The sequence below is a fragment of the Condylura cristata genome, unplaced genomic scaffold (genome assembly GCF_000260355.1).
Source record: "Condylura cristata isolate star-nosed mole 26May11 unplaced genomic scaffold, ConCri1.0 scaffold00005, whole genome shotgun sequence".
NCBI lineage: Eukaryota > Metazoa > Chordata > Mammalia > Eulipotyphla > Talpidae > Condylura > Condylura cristata.
Window position 1 is genome coordinate 31,423,577 of NW_004567106.1, and position 20,194 is coordinate 31,443,770.

The window sequence follows — 20,194 nt, forward strand, 5'->3', positions numbered from 1 at the left end:
AGAGTGGGGAGCAGAACAGGCAGATCGACGAAGTACACTGCTGAGGGGAGCAGCGGGCAGGTCAGGAGAGGTCTGCCATGCCATGTGGTCACCTCCGAGGCAGGCGGGAATTGAACTCATGCAGAAGTGGCTTTAGCTTCTCAGTGCAGTGCTTTAACCCGCTGCGCCACCAGGGAGGGCCACTTTCAGTGATTTTTAATGTGCCAGAAATCATTTAGCCGCCGTCCAGGAGCTGATCCTCTGTGGAGACGGTTATGGATGCGGTTGCCTCCTCACCACTCCTCTTCACCTGTGCTCTCTTCCTTTATCGCAGCATTCTCTTAACTGTCTGCCTGAGTAGTGGACAGGCAGTTTGCCAGTTCATTAACTGCTTGCTTTTTCCTTTTGTCAGGATACATTAGGTGGTAGCAGAGGGGGCTGCTTGGAGGAAATACTCTGGGACATAGGGTCTGGGAAACCTCAACTGAGAGCATATCATATGGGCAGAGAGATGGGAGCCAGGAAAGTCAGACTCTGCTTTCCTCCTTTCCAGTCTACACCCAGGCCCCAGATTAGAGTGGAATCTGGTCAGGGGAGGAGGGCGTTGAACTTCTCACTTAGCCATCCAAGAGTGGGTAAGCAGGTAAGACTGAGTTTCTACTTTTTGTGAATATCTTTTCTTTATAGTTCATAGTTTGATTATATTATTATAATTTAAAAATTTATTTGTTGTGACTGAAGTATCATTGTTTTACATCCTTGTTAGTGTTTTTTTTAAAGAGATTTATTTATTTATGCATACAAGAACTGGGGTACAGGCTAGAGGTGGGGGGGGGGTGAGAGGATTTACCAGTGACAGAGTGGGGAACACAACAGGTAGATCTACTGAAGTACACTGCTGAAGGGAGCAGTGGGCAAGTCAGGAGCGGTCTGCTGTGCCATGTGAGTCACCTCCCTGGCTAGAGATCGAACTCATGCTGTTGTGGCTGCAGATAAGCTTCATAGTGGTGTGCTTTAACTTGTGCCACCAGGTAGGGCCCCTTGGTAGTGTTTTGACTGTATAGAATTACCTCTTTCAGGTGTGGTCACTGTAGCAATCCTACATCCAAAGCTCTCATAATCTTCTGCCATCCTTCACTTACACCAAGGGCTTTGTGAGGACCACAGTCAGTCAGGTGCCATGTGCTCTAGCCCCTAATTGGTCCTAGATGGTACCAATTTTGAACATTCAAAAAACATGGTTCCATATCCGGGGTGCTGCTATTACCTCGCTTCTCTTCTGGTATAAACTTCTCAAAATATGGCCGTCCCTTTATAACGTTCAAAAGGAGCTATTTAGTTTTATGTACAGCAATGTGAAATACAGCGAACAATACTGTATTTTGTACATAAAATTCATTAAGAGGCAAGATTGCAACTGTTCTCACCAGGAAAGAACAAAGGAGGAAGGGGGGAGGGAGGAAAGAAACAGTAACTATGTGAGGTGATGGTTATGCTCATTGCTCATATCCCAAGTGTTGGTTCATATTGAATACATCAAGTTGTATATCTTAAGTAGTCATAATTTTTATTTGCCATTTATACGGCATTAAAGATGGGGAGGTGGAAGTATACTATTTTTACTTCTCCAAACTGAATCTAAAATTGGCATTTCAAGAGATCTCCCTTTTCCTTCTATAGCTTATCAGGGTTTTAGTTCTAACTACTGGGCAATTTTCTCTTCCCTTTGTAATGGAATGATTTTCTAAATTGAAACTTTGGTTTTCTTTATTTTTAATGGAGGTAATGGTGGGATACCTCCATCAAGTATTGCCGCCTTAGTGTATGTAATGAAATGTTTTTAATTTCCCGTATGTGCATTTAAAAGTTCATACTGAAACCCTACATGTAGAAATAGAGCCATCGTATTATGTTTTAAGAACAGTTTCAAGGGTAGTTATTTATCTTGAGGCATATGCTGTCAAGTAATGTGCATGCAGGCTCAGGCAGTAACAAGCTGAGTATGATGCGTTTTATACGATGTCTCCTCTCTCAGTGGTCCCTGGGCTGACAATCTTGAAAGCCGGGAGGGGCTGCTGTCCCATCACACCTTTGGGACAGGGGAAGGTAGAAGTGCTTGGAGGTCTGCGGCCCTGAATGTATGAGCAGGGAGTGGGGATAAGCTGGTGGAGAGGAAAGGAGGTGCTAGATGTGCTCGGTGGTTTTTCTTTTTGTCTTTTTGGGTTCAGTCAGTTCCAATGGTTTCTTATGACCTGTAGTAGACTCTGTGCCTGGGTTTTGGAAATGGAACATCAGGAGATCAGAGGCAGAGAGGAGAGGGAGCTGAAGATATATTTATTCCCCTTGCTCTCTGTCTGTAGCGTCATCATGGATTGTGTTTCTAGACCAGAGGCTCCTGCTCCTGTCAGATGCCCTTGGCTAATTGGTACCTGGATGCTTCGGGCTCAGATGTGACAAGAACGCCCCTACTGTCCTCAGAGTTACTATGTATTCCCTTGTTTTTCTCGGCACCCAGCACACGCCTTTGCTCACAGTGGCTTTATTAAATTTTCCTGAAATTGTCTAGTTTGGATGTCTCCTGTTACCTGTAGGACTTTACCTGGGATATCTGTAAAAAAAATGCAAATCAACCAGATACTGAGACAAGACTGTATAAGCACTTATTCTAGAGCCTGCAGAAATAATTAGTCCTGGGCTTGGGGCTGCACATAAATTTGTGCCAGTTGTGCTGATCAGTACAAATTTGCTCAGTTTGACTTTATTTTTCCAGATGGTGAGAGTTTTAAACAGTAGACAAGACTGGTCTTGGGTTGTTAGTTTCTTATGTATGTAAATAATACATTTTTTCTTTAAGAAAGATGTTTTTCTTAGCATTTTACTTAGGCAGTCATCAAATGAAGAAATTAATACCACAATGCAACAGCAGTTTTGTACACCATCTAGGGAGTCTCTGTATCTGTACGCTAAGAGTCCATCTGCCCCAGATCAGGTGATCCTAGTTAGTCTTTTTTCCCCACTTGTCTAACGTTGTGAGCCTAAGAAACTTTTCACCCCCAAGGACCCTGAGTACCAGCACCCATCTTTAAGTGTTATATGCTGAGGAAATGAGGTAGTATATAGGAAAGCTTAGTTTGCTACTGTGCTTCACACATAATAACAGAACCTCTAAATAGTAATGGTTATTAAAAATATCTGTTAAATTCGAGAACTACATTCAGGTTCTGTGCATGAAAAAAATCTACCCAAAGGATGCAAAAACAAAAGATATATGCACCCTTATGTTTATCCAAGCACTACTTACAATAGATAAATCCTGGAAACAACCTAAATACACAAAACTAGATGGCTGGATCAAGAAGATGTGGTGTGTGTGTGTGTGTGTGTGTGTGTGTGTATACACACATACAATGTAATACTATACAGCAATCAAGAAAGATAAACTCACAATGTGGAATGAGCTGGAAGGGATCATACTCAGTGAAATAAGTCAAAAGGAAAAAAAAAATATTGAATGGTTTCACTTAAAGGAGGAATTTAAGAGAACCAAATAAGAAAGGGGGAAAAAGTGTTTTTTTTTTTTATTACAATACAAAACGCAACAAAACAATACAAAAGCAAACAGACAAGTAAAAACCAGAGAGATCCTACAGGAGAGAGGGACAGAGAGGGCTCAGAAGGAGGGAGGGAGAAATGTGGGGGGCTATGGTGATGACAGGAGGGGGAGGGGGAAGTAAACATTGTTATAAAATGAACAATAATGTAACTAGATATATGAAAAATAAATAAACATACTTAGGAAATAGCTCACAAATTGTCTATTGCTGCTGGAATAATAATGTGAATAGATATATGAAAAATAAATTAAGAAAACATACTTAGGAAATAGCTTGCAAATTGTCCATTGCTACTGTTTGTGTATGTTCTGTATCTGGGGAGTAATTGAAGCCTTGAGTTCTGGTCCATTTCTAATATAAACCTGCCACTTAGATGATGGTTCAGGGCTGGGCCCCAGCCAGGTGAAATTCAGGAGCTGGCACTCCAGGAGTCAGGCTCCGTGCCTTGGACATAGAGGGTGGAGGTGTAAAGCTGTCTGGGCACAGCGCTGGCCATGTGCTTTTGTCCTTTGGCTTGCTGGCCTGCACTTGAAATCTAGCCTTCAGTTCTCTGCTCTTGGAGAAAGGAAGGCTATTAAAATGGACTGTAAAACTAGGAGGAGAAAGGGAAGTGGGGGCAGGTCAGAGGGAGCTGGTCTGACGGGTAGCAAGGTGGACGGTGCTGCTCCCCTGAGCTGTTCAATAGCAAAATGAGGAAAAAGTGGACTTAATATACCAAGGGAAAGGCAGACGCTTCTCCTGTAGTTGGCAACGTTTAGTACACAAATATTCCACGGTCATTTTGAAAATTCAGAGAATTAAAGAGAACAAAATTATATCACCTGAACTCTCCTACCCATAGCTTCTAATTGATAATATTTTTATATATTACCTGTTGGATTTTTTTCATATGAATCTATATATGTAAATTCAAAATGGAATGCTTTTATGCTGTGGCTCTGTAACCTGTGGTTTTCTCTCAATGTGCTTATCCTTCCATGCCAGTGAAGTGAAATCGATTATTTATAAGGACCAAGGTGGATTTTATTGTATGTCTTTGTCTAGATACAGTCAGTGCCACATCTTTGGATTTCTAAGTTGTTTGAGTGTTCATTCTAATAAACCAAGCACTGAAACTCCGTAGCGGCCTCTGCTACTTTATAAGGTGTGCATAGGCAGAGTCCATGCTTTGCATATAAAAGTTGGGTTGTAGGCCAGGGGTGCAGGTTGTAGGCCAGAGGTGTGAGAGGCTTCACCAGAGACAGAGTGGGGAGCAGAAAAGTCAGGCTGACTGAAGTACACTGCTGAGGGCAGCAGCCGGCCAGGCAGGAGAGATCTGCTGCACCATGTGGGATCGAACTCATGCTGTATTGACTGCCCCGATAGCTTCACAGCACTGAAACGTAACTGCTTGCACCAGCAGGGAGGCCCTCTACTAATTATCTTCTAACCTAACACCATCATCAGTCAGTCTGTAAAACACATATGCCAGTGATTTGAAGACTACATCAGACTCTGTTACCTGTAATAATTGTATTAGTGGGACAGCCCTTGGGCTTTCAGAGCACTTTCTTGGTTGTTTACCACACAGTTCTTGGTTTGGCTCTTATTATTATTCCTGCTTTGCTATGAGCTAAAGACCATTTCAGCTCCCTTCATGCTGCCTCCTTGCTTAACTTTCTGATTTTAGATATATCTTTATCTCTCTATACCTTTATCTGTATTGACTTTGGCATTGTTATCTATAGTGTTGCTTTTAGTTACCAATCAATCTCCCCCACCCCCCACAGCAGAAAAACTGGTAGGTATTTTGCAAAACAAACTTAAAACCTAACAATAAAATCAATATTTTTTCTAATGGTGGTTATGCTTATTTGACTATATTTACTGGCAATATTCAAGGTAATTTCAAGTGTCTGTCCTCTAAGTTTTGCTGATGAAGACATGTCCAATATCATTACTTTCTCTGTGGGCATTTTATTTGCAGGGACCTCCCATTTTTCCTGGGTACGTTTACAGGGTGGCTTCACTAAGGGAAGGTTTACTTATATTTTCGTTTTTCTCTCCCTACCTTTTGGGTCTTCAGCTATGACAGAGACTCCACTTTCAACGTGTTTGTGGGAAAAGGACAACTGATTGCAGGGATGGACCAAGCTTTGGTCGGGATGTGTGTGAACGAGAGGCGTTTTGTGAAGATATCCCCAAATCTTGCCTATGGAAGTGAAGGAGTTTGTAAGTGTTTGTTTTGTGTTTGTGAACACATCCACAGAAACAGTCAGAACACTTGAGAAAATTTGCAGGCTTTTCAGTCAGGTAGACCAGAGTATCTTTGGAAGCTCTAGATTGGGGAAAATGAGAATCAATGAAACCCTGCCCAGTTTCCCCTCACACCCACAGACCTAGCTTTTTATCTCTGGTTTATTTTTTCCTTGGGGAAGGTATCATGACCACAAAAGTACTGGATATTTATTCCCGTTGAGAGGAGAACTTTACTTTCTTTCTCTTTCAATTTCACTTGGAGGGGAGGGGGAAGAGAGGGCTCATTTTGGAATTGTATACCTGGAGCCCTTTTGCTTTGCTTTCATTTCAGTTGCATTCCAGATGTTTTCTGAAGCTGCAAAGGTAGTAGGCGCTCAATGTAAACTCTTTTTAATTTCTAGCTGGTGTGATCCCTCCAAATTCAGTGCTTCATTTTGATGTACTCCTGATGGATATTTGGAATTCTGAAGATCAGGTTCAGATTCATACTTACTTCAAGCCCCTCAGTTGTCCTCGGACCACCCAGGTGTCAGATTTTGTAAGGTACCACTACAACGGAACGTTCTTGGATGGGACGTTGTTCGACTCAAGGTAATATTCTTGGCAGCAGCAGGGACATCCTCTGTCTCACCCTTTTCTACCCTTGGAGAAGCCAGAAAAAACATTAAGCATTAACCAGTCCCGACTCCTGCACTTGCAACTTTTGGTTGATATTTCACACTCCCTAGTTTCAGAATCAAAGTTTTAGGAAAATCTAAGAGCAATGCTAATCTACATTAGTAGTATTTTGAGATTTCATCTTTAAGTGAAGGGCTTTACTTCCAAATAGGTTCTTGTGTTTTGGGGCTCATTTTTAGAGTTTTCCCATGGAAGGAAACTAAACAGAATAGCAGGTGCAAGGTGCCAGTTGGGAGAACAGTGGACTCTTTCCTTGCAATACAGTGTGTTTAGCTAGTAGAAGAACAGGCCCATTTTGGGAGATCACTGCGTTTAACTATATGCTTTTTAACTTAAGAATTTCTGCTCTGTTGGGGAGCAGAGCTCCATAAACGCCTATCTCCAGGGGTGGGGATGGGTTCACTAGCTGACTTCCGAGTTAACACACACCTCATCAAGGGCTGAGTTAGATGCACCTTCATGGTATGGATCTTATCCCCTTTCTGTTTTTTTGCAGTCATAACCGCATGAAAACATATGACACGTATGTGGGAATCGGCTGGCTGATTCCTGGGATGGACAAAGGGCTGTTGGGCATGTGTGTGGGGGAGAAGCGTATGATCACCATCCCCCCCTTCCTGGCCTATGGAGAAGATGGAGATGGTAAGTCCTTATCATTCGGTGAGCTGCCCTCACCTGTCTTTTTGTTGCTGTTGGAATGATGGGTTCAACTTACATGGGAAGTCCACCACACGATTTGGTCTAGACTTGCCCTGTCTGTTCTGGTAGTTACAAGTTGCCTGAGGCTATTTGTATTTAAATTTAATAAAACTTAAAGTTCTGTTCCTTGGCACATAGTCACATTTCAAGTACTTGAGGGTAGATATTGGACAGGGAAAGTACGGAGCATTTCCATCATTGGGAAAGTTACATGGGACAGTGCTGGCCTCGATTATCTGCTGTCTGATGAGTGACTTACAGAAACCTCTTCATCACTCATGGTTGTTGGTATTCAGAAGTAAACCCTCTGACACTGACTCATCAGCTGTGACCTTGGACACCATTCTCTTCAGCTTCTGTCTTCACAAATAAGATGTGAGCTCGATAGTCTAAAGGTTGTAGACATCAAGGTAAAACTTTAGCACAGAGTGGCAGAATTGCCCTTTTCTCCTTTGCTGGGTTTTACCTGTGAAATTAGCTCTGTGCACAAATACAAAATATAATGTTAGAAAAGTGCATTGATGGGCCCTTCCTGGTGGCTCAGTGGGTTAAAGCACAGCACTAAGAAGCTAAAGCCACTTTAGCAGGAGTTCGAGCCCCAGCCCGGTGATGACCCACATGGCGCGGCAGACCTCTCCTGATCCGCCCGCTGCTCCCCTCAGCAGTGTGCTTCATCAGTCAGCCTATTCTGCTCCCCACTCTGTCTCTGGTGAATCCTCTCACCGCACCTGCACCTCTGTCCTGTACACCAGTTCTGTATGCATAAAAAAATAAAGTACATTGATGTCATCAATGCCCTGTTTTAGTTTCATTGCGAGGGAAAACTGAATATTGCTGATAAGTAGAATTTCTCAGATACTAGTATTTGAATTCGAGGCACATTTAATCATACTGACAGGCTGACATGACAAAGAGATCTCTGAACACTACAGCAAGCAGCATAGGTAGTCAGGACAAGGAATGGAGACATGCTGCTTAGTAAGACAAAGACTACTGACAGTGGTACCTGAGCTCGGTTTCCTGTCCCTACAGGTGTCTGGAGCAGGAGGAGAGGGGACCCTGGGTACATGGGCTCGGCCTTCTTTTCTGTCCATCTTTACTTTTATGCATTTTATTTGCTGGGGATCTGCAGATAGTTTCTTTTAAAAATTGGGGATAGGGAGGAAGTTCCCTGGTAAAAGAAAAATAAAGTTTGAAAACAATTGCTGTAGCTAGGTCTTATTTTTCCTTCCCCCAAGATATGTTGTTACTCTTATTGATGCTCAAATTGTCTCATCGTTGACCAGTGTAGTTCATTCACCTTGGTTTCTAGTTCCTTTTAACATCATCCACATATATACAACATACCTAAAAAACTACATACTTAGCCAACTCTATGGAGTAGTATTTATTTTTAATACATAATTATTTAAGTATTTTAATAAAATAGTTTAGATGAAATAGTTGTTTCTTAAATATCATCCATTTTAATATTGTGCTCAGCCATCCAAGTGTAATTTTAGTTGAATTTTATGATTTGGGAGTTATAGCTCCATGAAGTTATATTAAAAAAACAGAGGTTTAATTAGAACATGATAATGCTATAAAAAGGTAAACCCTGGGGTTATTTTTCAGTTTTTTTTCCTTTAAATGAAAAGATACAGAAAAGAGCAAAAGATTAATATTTTATCACACATAACACCCACACCCATACATCAGCGATTGACCACACCTTGCATTCCAGAAGCTGCCTCAGCAGCCCAATTTCAGCAGATTTCATCACTCCTCTGAGGGAATAGAGACAGGGAGGTGGGCTCTGCCAAAGAGCTAGTGGCAGGAGCACAGACTTGGCATGCCGACTGGCTCACTTGCCCAGGCCTACTCCTTTTCAGGGTCCAACGTGTAACAAATGGCAAGTAAGACTGTTGAGGTCGGTGGTTAGTCAGTTAACTTTTTTTTTTTTAAGATTTTTATTTATTTATGCATACAGAATTGGGGTACAAGCCAGAGGTGCAGGGCTGTGAGAGGTTTCACTAGAGATAGAGTGGGGAACAGAACAGGCAGATCGACGAAGTACACTGCTGAGGGGAACAGTGGGCGGATCAGGAGAGGTCTGCTGTGCCATGTGGGTCAGCTCCGGGCCAGGGATTGAACTTGCACTGAAGCAGCTGCGGCTGCTCCTAGCTTGCAGTAATGCATCCTTACCCATTGTGTCACCAGGGAGGGCCCCAGTTACCTTCTGGGACTATTTATACTTTGGATTGTGGGTGTTATTTCCCCCCCCCTTCTTGTCGGTTAGCTAACTTTGGTTTTATTTATATTTTGTTTTGGATGTACTTAAAAGGTTGAATTTTGTATTTTGCTTCTTAAAACAATTGGCTGTTAGTTCTGAGCCTAGGAATTTGTGCCTGTAAGAGTGTGTGATTTGCATTTGTGCATTAATTGAAACCACAGCGTTGTGATTTGAGTTTGCTTTGTGGGTCCACAACCACCCACATAGAGCCTTGGTTTGCCAGGGCATACAAAATATGATCACAGTAACCTCTCATGTCAATAACACCAGTTTACTTCATCTTAACCCCCCAGCTTATTTTAGGTCTGCTGGTGAATCAGGATAGACTCCATGAGGACCATCCAAGATGTGGGTGAACATTTGTTTCCTTGGCATGAAAACTTTGAGGCATGAGTAACACCAACACAGTGGGTGTTGAGTTGTAGTTAAAGTATTTCCTAAGTCTGGTGTCCTAATTTATCATCTTCCTCCATTCCGCTCTAGGGAAAGACATTCCTGGTCAGGCATCTCTGGTGTTTGATGTTGCATTATTGGACCTCCATAACCCCAAGGACAGCATTTCCATCGAGAATAAGGTAGTACCTGAAAATTGTGAGCGACGAAGTCAAAGTGGGGATTTTCTCAGGTATCATTACAATGGCACACTTCTGGATGGCACCTTCTTTGATTCCAGGTAAGGAAATTACTGGAGCCTTCACTCACGAGGTCTTATTAAGGTACCTGCTGACTGTGGTCTCATTGCTCTGTTAGTGCTGATTTGGGGTTAGTATTTTCAACTTCAATACAGGCTTTTTGTTTTTCATATTGAATTCCTTCAGAGACAGGAATTAGAACAGGCTGTGAAAGATGAGTCTGCTGGAAAACAGAGAGGGTCACCCTAGAAACCTACCATCCCTGCATACTATCCCTGGCTATCCAAATCTACACCCAACTATGGGGTCCCAGATGAGAAGTAGCCTGATGGCAAGAGAACTTCCTTGGTGCCAGGAGACCTGGCTTTCGGTCTCTAGGTTGGTGACTTTGGGTACCATGTGTTTTTTGTTAGCAGTACCTTTCTCAGAGAGATGGTCAGATTAAAGAGCTTAAGTATATAAAGGTGTTTGCAGACTTTGAAGGCTGGAAGGATGCACTAATCTCTTTCTAAAGCTGCAAAGGCTGATTACCCATCCCCTGTTGTTACTCACAGTTTTGTTTCATTCTCCGGGCTTCACCTGCAGGTGTGCAGATGGCCTGAGCGACAGTAGGTAGGCTGTTTGGAATGTCTTGCTCACTTAAGTGGCATGTGTTGTTTGGAAACCGCTCCTTTAGCTTCCTCTACAGCAAACAAGTGGAGACAGCATCTACCTACCTTTCTGAGGTAATAGAATTCTAGTTTATTCAGTCATCAAAAACATTACAGAAGAATTTTTATATGGTAGTATTTTATATGAATAATTCATTCTTCTTATTCTTAGAATCTTATTTTGATTACTTTGGGGAAAAAGTAGTGAGTACATGGTTCAAAATTAAAATAGGCCATAAGATATGTTGGATCATGAGTTTCAGTGGTTTCCAAACTACTCATGCCACTTAAGAATGTACCAAACTTTTGATATATATAATTAATTTGTCCTCAAAGGAGGTTTTACTCTTATCACTAAGAGTGCCCTCATTCTCTGCAAACTTAATAACCCTGGCTGTCATTTCAAAGTAATCTTATCAACTTATAGAGAACCTTATAGATCTGAGTTTCTTAAGACTGTTGTTGAGGTTGGAATTCTTTCAACTGTTTATCGGCTCTTTGGATATCTTTTGTTCATGTGCATATCTTTTGCCTGTTTCTTATACTGAGGGTATTGATATTTGTCTTTTTCATACTGATTTGACAATCTCTATATACCAAAAATACTAGCCCTCATGACTGTTGATTGTTGAAAACATACTGTTTATTTGCATTTAATTTTGGTTATTGTGATTTTAACTTATTAAAATATAAACATTTTATGTTGCTAAATCATTCGACTTCTCCTTTCTTGTTTTCTTAGTCTTATGTAAACTCTTCTAGTAAACTCTTCTATAGTCTGTCTTTGATGATTTGCTAATAAAATAAAACTTCTGTTCTTTCCCCTGGAATATATAAATATTTGTCTATTTTTTCTTTAGGTCCTATTAGTGGTTTTATTTTTTTATCCTTGAAAATATTTTATTAGAATTTTTATTTTAAAAGGTATTGTGTTATTATTGTATAAGTGAAATATTGTAGAGATGTATAATAAAATGCTATAATTTCCAGGCAGTTCCTTTTTTCTCACCAGCCTGGGGTAAATATTAATAACTTTTCACAGTCTCTCTGCTCGTAAATGAGTTCATGTTTAAATCTTTACTCCATCTGGAATGCATTGTGGTATTCAGTGTGACAGTAAGAATCTAACTTTATTTTTTTCCAGATGGTTTTAGTTAGCTTTTCCAACAGCCTTTATTGAATAGTTCTATCTTTCCTTTCTCATCTAAAATGTAACTTTTATTATGTACCAGATTCTTATATATACTTTTGGGTTTCTGTCAAAATTTTTATCCTTTTCCATTGACCTAACTATTCCTGGACCAGAATCACACCTTTAGCCCTTTAGCTATTGATGTTTTTGAGTTTGTATGGTAGGAGCTATTTTTTTTTTTTTTAAACTAAGTGATACATTGACATAGTTCAAACTTTTAAAAGCATAGCGAAATAAAATGAAAACTTTTCCTCCTATCCTTATCACCTAGTTCCTTTCTTCACAGGTAACCAGTATTATTAATGTCATGGGTCTTGCTTACACATACAGTGAAATACATACATTCATATATATTGCTCCATTTACAGTTTTTACATGAATAAGAACTTGTTATCTCTTACACCTTCGAGACATTGTTCATAGTGGTTTGTTTTTCCAAATGAATTTTAAAATCTCTCTCCTCCCCCATATACACCACTTGGATTTCATTGGAATTGTTTTCAGAATTCATAAATTACATTGGGAGAGCATTGACAAAATTACAATTCTCAGTTTTTCCCTTGGGGGAATGTTGACTGAAAAAAACAATCATGTTATGAGAAGTGTCATTGTCTGGACTCGTGGGGCTGTCTCTCCCAAGCCTCCGGCCTCCCTTCTCTCAGGGCCACAGGGCTGCTGGGTGCTGGCGAGCACAGCCTGCAGAGCGTGTCTCACTGGCCTCTCTGATATTCTGAAGTCGATCAGAACTTTTACAGGTTGTATATTCCTGTGTCCAAACTGCTGATTTTCTTTCACAGGAACATAGTTGTTTCCCACTTATTTAAGTCTTCTTTACTATTCAAAGTTCTCTACACATCAGACCCACCCTTCCCCAGCTCTTCTTCTGTGGGTTCTCCTGTTTCTTGGCCTTGACCCCCCCACTCCAGTCCCAAATCCCTGTGTCCTCTCTTTTCCATAGCCCTGCGCCTTTGCTGACTATTCCACCAGGTGGCTCTTCCCTGCTGCAATGCACCTGCCTCTCTCCAGTGGGTGAAAGTCCATCTCACAAATCCTCTTTCCAAGAACACAAGAGACTGTGGTGATAGTTCACAGGTGATATGGTGGTGGGAGAATGATGGGGGCTGCATCTGACGGGAAAAACCAATTACTGTGCAAAAATGAACAATAATGTATGTATGAAAAAAAGCCCAACAAATTAATTTCATAAAATACATAGAGTAAGATAAATGTAATCTGAGAATAAGATATTATCTGAAGTCCCCCCCCACCCTTTTTAAAAAGATTTATTTATTTATTTATGCACACAGAAACAGAACCAGGCTATAGAGCAGAGAGGTTCAGAGGCGGTGAGAGGATTCACCAGCAGCAGAGTGGGTAGCAGAACAGGCAGATTGACAAAGTACACTGCTGAGGGCAGCAGGCAAGACAGGAGAGGTCTGCTGCGCCATGTGGGTCACCTCCAGGGCAGTGATGGAACGCACTGAAGCAGCTGTGGCCAACTTCATAATGCTGCGCTTTAACCCATTGTGCCACCAGGGAGGGTCCTGAAGCCCTTTTCTTATTGAAGTTCTATGACTTATATAGTAGAAACACATTTTTAAATTAACTATATTTTACCAAACCATTCAGGAGCGGGAAAAAAAAATAACTTCAAACGGCCCGAAGCCCAAGTTAAAAAAAAATAAAAAAAAAAAAAGTGCCCTCTTTCCCAAATGCCTAGCAAAGACCGACACTCTGTGGTGACCAACAAGTACCTGCCAGAGTTGCAGTGACCTGGGGAGGGTAGAAGGCTGACTCAGGACTAGAGAACTCTAGAGGCTAAGTCTGTCCTTCCTTTACTTCTGTGATCCCCTCCTGGCCTCCTTGGCCTCTTGAGAGCATGAGGACTGGTGGAGGGTGGGGCTGCTCTCGTTAATTTAGGGACGAGTCATTTTTCCACAGCCTCCTGGAAGGGTTTATGCAGATAATCTGCTTTCTGGATGAGGAGGATCATCTGTTATTACCATTCCTTTATGCCCCTTGGCTCTGTATTCTCTGAGGGGTGCTGGGGAGAGGCCCTCCCAGCTTTTGCCTCCCGGGCCCCCTCTACTGGCCATTTTTTCTGAGGCTATTGGCTGTGTTGGAGGAGGCAGTGGTAGGACTGAGTGACAATTTCAGGACCACTTTTGCCACATCTGCACTGGGTGGAGACGGTGATGAGTGCAGATCAGTGTGATTAAGAGTTTGGTAGTAGACGTGGCAAACCGTGTTTTTTTTTTTTTTTTTCCCCTAACTTTGGGAATTGATTCTTGTTTTCACCAAAGTAATCAGACTCAACTGGCAATTTGAACAGAGGTTGGATCTGTCTACGGAGTGGAATGTTTGGGTGTCCTGCCAGAGGCACTTGGGCAACCCAAGTACTCAGCAGAAGGTAGTTTGGTGAGCAGAGATTACTGCCGGGAATGTTCACTCCAACAGAGTTAAACTGCTCCCAGTATGTTCTTGTCCCATATGTACAGATGATTTCTTTAGATGCTGGAGATGCTCTCCTTGTGATACACCCAGAGTTTCTAATCAGGGCCCCCTTGATCCTCATGAACAAATGTGGTGTGGACCAGTTTGCAGGAGCCACAGTTGTGTGTGGCTGCTTTTCCTCACCATGTGCTTGTTCTTAACCTGAAGGCTGGAGGGATTCTCTCCAGGTCTGTTTCTGTGGGCGCTGCTCTCACCCCATGTCGTATTCTTACCCTCCATCCCAGGGGGACATGTTTCCTGGTTGCGTCCTCAGATTCACAGTGTCCTGGGTCTGGAGGCCTCTCTGCGTTCTTTTGGCTTGTGGAGCTAACTAATGTACCTGGCTGTTATGGTGATTCTTCATCCTTCTCTTTCTCCTTCTCTAGCTACTCTCGAAACCGCACCTTTGACACGTACATTGGGCAGGGCTATGTGATTGCCGGAATGGATGAAGGTTTACTTGGTGTTTGCATCGGAGAGAAGCGGAGGATTGTGGTTCCCCCTCACCTGGGCTATGGAGAGGAAGGAAGAGGTGAGTCAGCAATTTGCCTTCCTGAGGTTAAACTTAGCAGCTCTAACTCGCTGCTTCCGTGTTACTTGGCACCGGGGTGTCTCGAGAGTCAGAATGTTGAAGTTCAGTTGAACGCACAAATGACCCAATAGCTTTGGTTTCTAAAGAGACTTGTTATTTCTTCTGTTCCTCATGAAAAAAAATTTTTTTTAAAGATTTATTTATTCATGCATACAGAACTGGGGTACAGGCCAGAGGTGTAGGGGCAGTGAGAGGATTCACCAGAGACAGAGTAGGGAGCAGAACAGGAAGATCAATGAAGTACACTGTTGAGGGGAGCAGCGGGCAGGTCAGGAGAGGTCTGCCACACCATGTGGGTCACCTCTGGGGCAGGGATCAAACTCCTGCTAAAGTGGCTTTAGCTTCCTGGTGCTGTGCCGTAACCCGCTGTGCCACCAGGGAGGGCCCCCCTCTTGAAAATTTTAAACATACACCAAAAGTGAAATAACTGTACAATGAACTCCACTTAATTCACCAGTTGTTAACATCTTGCTTTAATTATTTTCTCTGTATAAATTAAATTTTGGTTTATTGTTGAGTCATTTAGTCACATACCCACTGTTTTCAGATTGTAATAACTTTGTTGAGATAAAATTATATACCACAGGGCCTTCCCTGGTGGCGCAGCCGGTTAAAGCACAGCACAAAGAAGCTTAAACCACTTCCTCATGAGTTCGATTCCCGCCTGTCCCAGAGGTGATCCACATGGCGAGGCAGACCTCTCCTGAATCGCCTGCTGCTCCCCTCAGCAGTATACTTCTTCGATCTGCCTGTTCTGTACCCCACTCTGTTTCTGGTGGATCCTCTCACCCTCTGCATCTCTGGCCTAAACCCCAGTTCTGTATAAATAAATAAATCTTTAAAAAAAAATGTGTACCACAAATTTGAGCTATTTTAAGTAAAACATGTCATGACTTTTAATCAACATAATGGTTAATCAACATAATGAAGCTTTGCACCCATCACCCATGTCCAGTTTTTAGAACATTTTGCCACTCTACTAGCAACTCCCTTTTTAGAAAATACTCAATTATTGACCTTAGAAAAAGAAGATAAAATAAAAATCTCCCTAACTTCCTCACCCAAGAATAAGCATTATTAGTGTGGAAGGCAGAATAGTGGCCCCAAAAGATATCTTTGTCCTCTCCCCAGAACCTGGGAATATGTTACCCTACATGGGAAAGGGATTTTGCAGATGCATTAAGGTAAGAATCTTGAGCTAGGATCCTGGATTATCCCCGGACTTTTGATATACTTACTCGAGTAAGTAAGAGGGAAACCAGAGAGAGAAGCCAGAGTTGGTGGGCTGTCAACCTGGAAGATGGAGGAAGGGGCCACAGATTAAGGAATGGCGGCAACTTTGAGAATCTGGGAAAGGCCAGAAAACACATTTTCTTTTAATGTCTCCAAATGGAATGCATGCCTGCAGATACCTTGAATTTAAACTCTGACCTCCAGAGTCAGGCAAACAAATTTGTGTTATTTTAGGCCACCAAGTTTGTGGTAATTTGGTATAGGAGCAGCAGGAACAACGTCATGGAGTGAATATACTATTCACAATATACAATTAACACAGTAATGGAGTGAATATACTATTATACTTTTGCGTATATGTGAATCTGTGTAGGCAGAAGGAAATATAGATATCTTCCTCTGTTAATAAATTGGCAAAAATGAGATACTCTCTCTATATATTTCATTGTAATTTCTCTTTATTTAATTTGTTGTGAACAATTTTCTATGCTAACAGATATTTTTAACAGCTACATTGTATTCCAAATTCATTTTTTCTTTCTTGGGGTTTTTCTTATTTGCTAACTTTGCTCATAAATCAGCTTCTGAGCAAATTGATTCAGTGTTTACTTGGCTTTTGTGTTCTTTTTGCTAATGTGATTCCGGCAGGCCTAGCAGGCACCACCCATTCATTGCATTAATGTTCTCCTAATCTCCACTGATATCACAAAAGTCTTTGGAATTTTCCAAGTAGGTTCTGTCCAGAGGAACTAAAAAACATCAGATTGCTTGGAATTTAGGTGTACCTAGAATTTTATTTTCTTTCCTAACTTAAATTTCTCATTTATTAACCCACAACAAATCATAGCTTATGTCCTATTCAAGAGGCCTTGTTTCATGTCCTGTTTATCTAGTGTTTTAGGCCCTGTTATTTTGTATTGTGTAAATTTTTACTTCTGACCAATATATACAGAAATAGACCACTGCTTTCTGAGTATTGGCATTTAATTATACTTCAGTATTAACCTTTCTTTCACTAAGAAGAATATATTGTTGGAAAACATTTGCTTAAAATTTTTTTTTTCATTTGGCTTTTCATCAAGTATGAGACACAGCCCTGTGAAAAATTATATAAGGCTCTGGGAAGCATCTGCAGGCTCATAAATTTTCTGGGCATGAGGCTGCTTCATGAATCATATTGCTGTGGGGGAAGGGAGCACTGACGTGTGACTCCCAGGTGCTGTTGTGCAGGGTCTGCCTCTGGCCTCTTTGTGGGATCTGCGTAGGAACATAATGCTAATCCCTGAGGGACTGACTCTAGAAGATGTTAGATCAGAGAGGAAGATTATGGGTTCCTCCCCACAAGGCCATGCATGTAATAAGTGTTCAGTAAATATTTGTGGAAGAAATGAAATGCCACATTCCCCTTGATAGGGGTAAGAGTTAGGCCTCTTGGAAAATTCCTGGGTCTTTCTGCTGTCTGCTTTGTGCCAGAGTCAGAGGAGAATGGGTTTCTGCACTAAGGATTGGGAAAACATCACTTCTTTTATGGTTTCCTATTCTGCAACTTCCAAATTACCTTCGAAGCCCATTCTTACGGAAGTGAGTGAGGAAAACATTATTTGTTTTTAAAAATTTATTCATTTATGCATACAGAAATGGGGTACAGGCCAGAGGTGCAGGGGCAGTGAGAGGATTCACCAGAGACAGAGTGGGGAGCAGAACAGGCAGATCGTCGAAGTACACTGCTGAGGGGAGCAGCGGGCATGCTGTGCCATGTGGTCACCTCCAGGGCAGGCAGGGATCGAACTCATGCGAAGTGGCTCTAGCTTCTTAGTACTGTGCTTTAACCTGCTGCGCCACCAGGGAGGGCCGAGGAAAACATTATTTTGTGCAATGGTCTCAAGGACTTCTCAAGTTGCTCTCCTTCATAGCTTGGAACACTTCTTAATTAAAATAATGAGACCCAGAGAGATTGAGTCATTTGCCTGCTGACACCTAACTCATTAATGATGGAACTGGAATTGGACCCAGGATTGTTGTGCCTCCTTGAGTCATAGACAGAGTGGAAGAATAAGTTTCCTCTGACAGTGATTGTTGATGTCCATACATGGAGAATTGTGAACAGCAACCAGAAATCCCAGAACTCTCAGAGGAAACCCACAGGCCCCAGGAGCTTTGCCTTCTGGCTGAGCTTGCCAGCTGCATTTATTTATTGTCATCTGTGTCTTCTTGAAGAGGCATTCTAGTGGGGAGAAATGATGCTTCTGCACTGGCTAGGGGTTTACTCGGAGGCTGTGTTGGGGCCATCTTGAAATAGCAGATTATTTTCACCTGTTTGCTGATCAACACTTATTCCTACACTGGGGGTTCTTTGTGGAAGGCAGAGTGAGATAGAGAAAGTGGGGGAAGGAGGGGTCCAAGATTTCTTGAATGTTTTCATGACCAGGCACTGCCCTCGATACTAAGGATGCAGCATAGAAAAAGATAAACAAAACTCCCTGCCCATACAAAGCTTACATTGTTTATGCCTCACTAGGTGAGCGTTCGTGCCTATTCAAACACAGGGTAGACTGACGCATGTCAGCTTCCTAGGGGGTGACAGACGCTCCATTCTTAGTTGGTACTTGACAATTATGCTTCCCTTCTTCTTCTCTGTAAGATGCTTGTGCCCGGAATCCTGAGAAGCACAGTTAATTATCAAAAAAGTGGTGGATAAGCTGATGTCAGAGCTCAGGGAGCTGGGTGGTAGGGATGAGGGGTATGCCATTTATTTTACATAGAGAAGGGTCTACATACAAGTGCATTTTCATTTAAGATTTAGTTTTTAAATTTATGCATGTAAGACTGGGCTGTAGTCGGTGAGATGATTCACCAGAGACAAAGTGGGGAGCAGAACAGACAGACAAAGTACGTTGCTGAGGGGAGCAGTGTGCGAGACAGGAGAGGTCTGCTGTGCCATGTGGGTCACCTCCCTGTCTGGGGATCGAACTCAGGCCACAGTGGCTGATGATAGCTTGATAGTGCAGAGACTTTAACCTCTGCATCGCCAGGGAGGCCCCTACACAAAGTGCGTTTTAAGGGGAGATTCTATTTGAGTTGGCCAAACGCTGAGTTGCCCCAGGTATCTCTTTGTGAGCTCTTTGTGGGCTCCATTCAGTTTTGTTTTCTTCAGGTTAATGGAGCAGATCATGATGCAGTTTTCTCTTCCTATCATCCCATCACACTGCAAACAGGGTCTGCATCAACGCACTGTCCTCTTCAGAGAGATGGGGTTTCCTCAGCTTCTTTAGCAGTTCACTCTTAGTTTTGTGTTCTTAAACTTGGCTACCTGTTAGAGGCCCCCAGAAAAGTCAAAGAGAAATGCAGAGTCAGGGCCCACTCCAATCTCAAATGTTGGTGCATATCACAGAGGACAGTCACTGGAAGCGCTTGCGGATCACAGAGCATAGATGTCCTGAGAGGAAAGGGGCCTGCCCCTTCCAGCAAGTTCTCCAGGATATTCTGGTACCATTTAAATGTGAGATCTCCACTGGGGAGCTACTCTGAACTCAGAGGGGGCCCAGGCATTGACATTGTTTTTTTTTTTTTTTATTATTACAAAAGTTTATTTTTACATCATTTTGTACATTTTTTTTTCCATCTCGACTGTAATCCCCACGGGTTTCCCATCACCAAGTCACCCGTGTGCCATCACCATGATCCCGTGCATTTCTCTCCCCCCACCCCCGTTTTTCATCCCATTCCCCACTCCACCCCCACAAAATGTCTCTGGTATATGGTTCATTATTTTTGTTATTTTCTCACCTGGTCCATTATACTCCTGCTATGAGTGAAACCATCCGGTATTTTTCTTCCTCTTTCTGGCTTATCTCACTAAGCATGATCTTTTCCAGCTCCATCCAAGTTGCTGCAAAAGACATGTGTTTCTCTTTTTTGGTTG

At 42.2% G+C, this 20,194-nt stretch overlaps 1 protein-coding gene across 1 annotated transcript in view; it reads left to right on the top strand.

Annotated features, from left to right (window-relative positions):
- Nucleotides 1–20,194, top strand: part of FKBP9 (FK506 binding protein 9, 63 kDa) — a 40,275-nt gene that overhangs the window by 5,779 nt on the left and 14,302 nt on the right. Inside the window, exons 2-6 of the mRNA XM_004676844.2 lie at nucleotides 5,659–5,804; nucleotides 6,233–6,422; nucleotides 7,006–7,151; nucleotides 9,964–10,153; nucleotides 14,834–14,979. Of these exons, the coding sequence (XP_004676901.1) occupies nucleotides 5,659–5,804; nucleotides 6,233–6,422; nucleotides 7,006–7,151; nucleotides 9,964–10,153; nucleotides 14,834–14,979 (818 nt within the window). The remainder of the gene's footprint in view (nucleotides 1–5,658; nucleotides 5,805–6,232; nucleotides 6,423–7,005; nucleotides 7,152–9,963; nucleotides 10,154–14,833; nucleotides 14,980–20,194) is intronic.